Source organism: Egretta garzetta, unplaced genomic scaffold (assembly GCF_000687185.1).
Source record: "Egretta garzetta isolate BGI_Z169 unplaced genomic scaffold, ASM68718v1 scaffold108, whole genome shotgun sequence".
NCBI lineage: Eukaryota > Metazoa > Chordata > Aves > Pelecaniformes > Ardeidae > Egretta > Egretta garzetta.
In genome coordinates this window covers 7,649,045-7,653,840 of record NW_009260614.1, presented here as the reverse complement: position 1 = coordinate 7,653,840, position 4,796 = coordinate 7,649,045, and the positions used below count along the sequence as shown (strand labels likewise).

The following is a 4,796-nucleotide window of genomic DNA, read 5'->3' as shown; positions in this document are numbered from 1 at the left end:
AGCGGAGTCATCTGTGAGTCACAGAGGGTAGCTTTTTCCTTGAGCTGGGAGCTATGTCCTGAGAGGCACAAAACCAAGATGTTGCATCATCGATTGCAAGCTGGGGAGTTAACTCGGGGATAAACACGTCCTGCCCTCCTTTTCTAGGGCCATTTGGTGTATGTTGCTTTCTGCCTCAAATAGCAAGGTCATTACTGCTTCTGTCATGGCACGTAGGGATTAGTGGCTTGTTGGGCACAGTGGACTCCAATTTTAATGCCCTGAGCTGTACCAGAAACCTAACTGGCCTGTAGGCAGAGTGGGAAAAACAGGGCAAGGCTCTGACTCGGGCCCTACCAGAGAGGAGCAGGTAAAGACTGTGAGTGCTGTGACCACAGCTGCATCTCAGGACGAGGACTGCTGCTGTCTTTGGTCACCTTGACATGAGGGATGGCAAAGCACTGTGCTGGAAAACCAATAAGGAATTTGGGTCCAGCAAGAGCTGCGTCAGTAGTGGGAGGGAAGGTTGCTGCCTTAGCCATTGTGCAAGGTTTTTCTGCAGTATTTGGGTATTTCCCTGGATTTTTATTTCCAAATCACCAGCTTCCCTTCCTCTTACAGAAATTATACTGTGCTTGCTTAACGAGGTACTGAGGAGGTAGAAGTATGTGTAAGGCTGCCTGTAAGAAATTCATGGTTTTGGTTCCTTTCAGTGCCTGCTTTGCTGTGTCCTGCGTGCTGATCGCGTATGGTGCCAGTAACCCAGACTGTGAGTAGGCATTTCTCTGAGCTGGGAGGGCTTTGGGACTGTGGCTTGGGGTTTTTTTGGGGAAGCAGACAAGCGTGCGTGGCACTGCATGCTCTGACTGTCACACCTCCAGTGCTGTACTGGGGTCCTGCTGAGCAAACAAGCCAAGCATCTGCTGGCTTGTGGGAGCCAAGTGGCTCTGGGGAAGGCTGGTGTTTCACAACCCTAAGTGGAGAGCATAGCAAGGGCCAAGCATCTGAGATGGCCAGGTCTCTCAGCTTTGTGTTTTGGGCAGGGCCAGGTCCTGTGAAGGAGCAATTCCAAACAAGTTAATGGCTCTTCCAGGGTTGGGAAATAGGTAATAGCACACAATGTGTAATTGGCTTTCTCACCGGGGTAGATGGAGCTTGCTTCTCAAGACCAGATAGTGAGGTGACACTTTGAATCCAGTTCTTTCAAGTAAATCTTCCTTTTAAGACCCATTCAGAGAAGCTGCATCAGCAAGTCTGTTCATTAGAGAAAAGAAACCCATCCTGGAGGGAGATGGTCCCATTCTGAACTCTTAGAGGGGAGCGCTGGCCCTCCCTCTCTGTCTGGCTGGGGAGATGGCTGCTGGGTCAGGACCAGTGTGGCATGTCCTGAGGGTGTGGATCCACCAAGGATTTTACGTGTCAGGACCAAAGCCCTCAGGGCTCTGCCTCCTTTCCCTCTCTACCCCAGTAAAAGCTAAGGGCATTTTTTTCTATTGCAGCTCTGTCTGTGCTGATATTCATTGCGCTGGCTCTGAATGGCTTTGGTGGGATGTGCATGACTTTCACATCGCTAACGGTAAGTGAAGAGTTATTACCTGACTCTATTTTATTCCTTACTATGGCTGTGAGCTGGGCTAGCAGGAAGGAACAAAGTGGACCTTTTGCCTGTGGCTTGAATAGCACATGTTTTTGTTTGGTACAAAGGCTCAGTCACTCTTTTACCTGAAAGGCTCTGTACTAGGTGGTTATTCTAAGGCTTTTTTTTCCCCTAGTCTTATTTTTACCTGCCCCTTGTGTCTCAGGTGAAGTTGGGGGGGGAGTAAAGCAGACTACTCAACGACATCAGGATTTGAAGTTTTCAAGTGAGCTGACTGTTTTCGGGCTGAGCGTATATTTACAACCCACCCCCCAAAATAAAAGGGGATACATAGGACACCTTTGCCGTTGAACTCACAGTTCTTCCATAGAAGATACAGTTTGTGTCACGCAAAGCAATTTGTTGGGTCAAAACTGAGACATAGCTGAATCTTCTATTTCATTCCTTAATGCTGACAGGGAGTTTCTAAAGTTTCCAAAATAGTGTTTCTTTAACAAGATCCAAGAAGAAAATGGGGGGGGAAAGGAAGTGTTTTTGTCTAGAACTCAAACTGTCATATGCCTGTACATGCAGTGCTCAGCTACCTGGCACAGGCTGGACATGTGCTTGCACTGGATTTAGCATTGACAAACTGCAGGGAGAATCAGCAGGGCACAAGCCCTTGCAGCTGGGTATGACCAGCTTTCTGCAATCGCAGTTTGCATCTCGCCCCAGGAAAATGGTTGTTCTTGAGCACAAACGCTTTTGCTCTCAGAAGAGTGAGAGTCCCTTCCAGGTTTCCTTAGAAATGTTGTGTTGTTGAACGCACCCAGCTCCATCTGTGCAGCCCGCTTAGATGTGTTTAGTCCATGGATTGTATTGCAAGCATTGGTCAACAACTGTCAGCTGGATCTCTCTGTTCTGGGTTTTTTTGCCTGGAGACAGAAGCGGTATCATCCTCCAAGTAGCTGCTTTATTTTCTACCTCATTACCCTGATCCTTGTCAGTGTGGCTGAAACAGGGCTGGGTGGAAAGTCTCCCAGAAAACAGTCTGGGAAGTTTCTTGAGCTGTGGCTGAAAACTTTCAGATTTGGACTGCATTACCTTGAACTTGCTGTTGAAGTAAAACTTTCTCTTAAGGTTACCTCTGATCTAACAAGGCTGAGACATTGTCTGAACAAGGCTGAGATGCTGGCTGAACTCCTGAGACCTACATTTGGCAGAGGCTGGGTTTACAGATCACTGTGTGTACTGTGATGCTGCAGCCGCTGTTGCTTTCATATATTCAAAGCTTTCAAAACTCTGTGCAGGTGTTGGTCTCTCCTTCGTATGGAGTGTTCTTCACTTGCAAGCCTTGGCTGTGGTCCCAAAGAACTATGGGGCAAACGTCATCCTGCCATGCTTCAAATAAAAGCAAGGGAGAGGAGCACATTAGTACTGCTGTGGGAGAGGATAGGATTCCCACCCTGCTGCTGCCAGCATTGGTCACTGTCTCTCTGGGTGGTTATTAAGGGGTCACAGATTATTTTAGAGCCACTGGTGATGGTTGGAGGGAGGGCAAGGATAGGGCAGAAATATGTTGGATGTGCTGTACTGTGGCTTTTAGCACCAGTAGTAGTAAGCAAAGCCACTTATTAGCGCCCTCATTAGCGAGCCGGTTCTGCACAGCGCTGAGGAAGTACAGCAGCAGGGAAAAAGGTCAAATCTTCCAAGAAGAGATCCAAGCCTTGAGGAGGTCTGAAGCAAGTAGCAATGCTGTGAGCTCACACAGGGAGACCTCAGGTGGAACCCATCCCCTCCAGACAGCAGTGCTTTTTGTAAAGAGCTGAGGGAGTTTCAGGTCTGACTTCTCAAATCCAGATTCAGATGTAGCTGCTTGTGCCTCCCTGCAGAGCTGCACAGAGGCATTTTGGTACCTGAGGTATGTGAATATGATTAAAAATAGTCTAAAGTGGGAGGGAAGCTGCTTTTCACCTGCATCACAGCGCAGCTGTGGTGGTACTGTTCAAAGCAGGTGTATTTTGCACATTGGCAGCTTGCTGTTTTGTCCCAGCGTGGTTCTGCCTGCAGGCTGGGGTGCTCACAGTTGGTGTGTCAAGAGCCATTTTCTGTGGTGACACGGTGGTCTCTTGTGGGTCCTTTCCACCTGTGGCCCACAGAGACAGCGTGGCAAGGGAGGGACATGGGGATGACAGGTCCACGGCTTGTGGGCTCCAGGCAGTGTGGCTTGCACGTGCTGTGCTCTGCATTGTGCCCAGGAGAGGCTGAAGTAAGCGCTGAAAGGAGAGACTCAGACCTTTTTAAGGACGTTCATTACGCAGAGGCGGTGAGCATTAATCAACTTCTGGTGCCAAGTAAGCTTGTTCTGGCTGACACAGGCACCAACTGCCGAGTGCGCACGTGCACGCACAAATCAAAGCAAGGTGACTTCCTTCTCCTGCCAGCTGCAAGTGACCTGAAGCGCTCCAGGAAATGGGTCAAACCCACTGGTGCATGAGCTGGTCCTCTGCCATGCCGGGAGGGTTACGGTTGCTGCTTCGTAGCAGGGTGGCCGTGAAGGGAGCCCCTGCAACGTGTGGGGTTGGGATGCTCCCCAGGTGCTGTGGCTTGCAGGGCTTCGTCGGGTGTTGAAACCTCCTGGGACACCTGCATGCGTGGGCATGGTGTGATCTGATGGGAGGGCAGGAGATCGGGATCCTCAGTGCCTGTGCAAGGGATAAATGGGATCTCTGAGGATTACAGCCTGGGACTGTACTCCGAAGCTTTGCCTCTTGGGTTTAAAGTCTTTTTCAGTAACAAGTCCCCAGGGTATCATGAGAGCACATGGCAAGCTGCAGAGTCAAAGCAAGCTGCTGTTCCTGGGTGCCTTGTGTCGCGGCTCGGGGAGGAGGGGGAGTGAGCGAGTGGTGCTGTTCCCACTTCTGGGAACAAGGTCAGACTGTGCCTGTTGTTAAAATGCAGAGGGGAGATTTCGGCCTCGTGACTTGGTCTTAGCCAATATAAGTGAAGACTGGAAATGGAAACAGATCTGTGTTGGTGGCTCTGACAGCAACACAGGAATCTGGCGCTGGTTCTGCTCCGAAGCCATTTCATGCAAAGAAATAAACATGTGTGATAAATTACCACAAAGAGCCTTTTATAGATTGTTTTCTGTCCTGTTTTCCTTTCAAAGATTTACAGCTGCTTTGCTCTTATATTCTGCTACAAACAGCACCCTTTAATCGGAGCCGGGGGGCATCTC

At 49.6% G+C, this 4,796-nt stretch overlaps 1 protein-coding gene across 2 annotated transcripts in view; it reads left to right on the top strand.

Moving 5' to 3' along the window:
- The window catches only part of SLC43A2 (solute carrier family 43 member 2), a 33,020-nt gene that overhangs the window by 8,403 nt on the left and 19,821 nt on the right, over positions 1-4,796 (top strand). For both annotated transcript variants that reach the window (XM_009645155.2, XM_035900604.1), the window contains exons 4-5: positions 693-748; positions 1,479-1,555. In XM_009645155.2, coding sequence (XP_009643450.1) covers positions 693-748; positions 1,479-1,555 — 133 coding nt within the window. The remainder of the gene's footprint in view (positions 1-692; positions 749-1,478; positions 1,556-4,796) is intronic.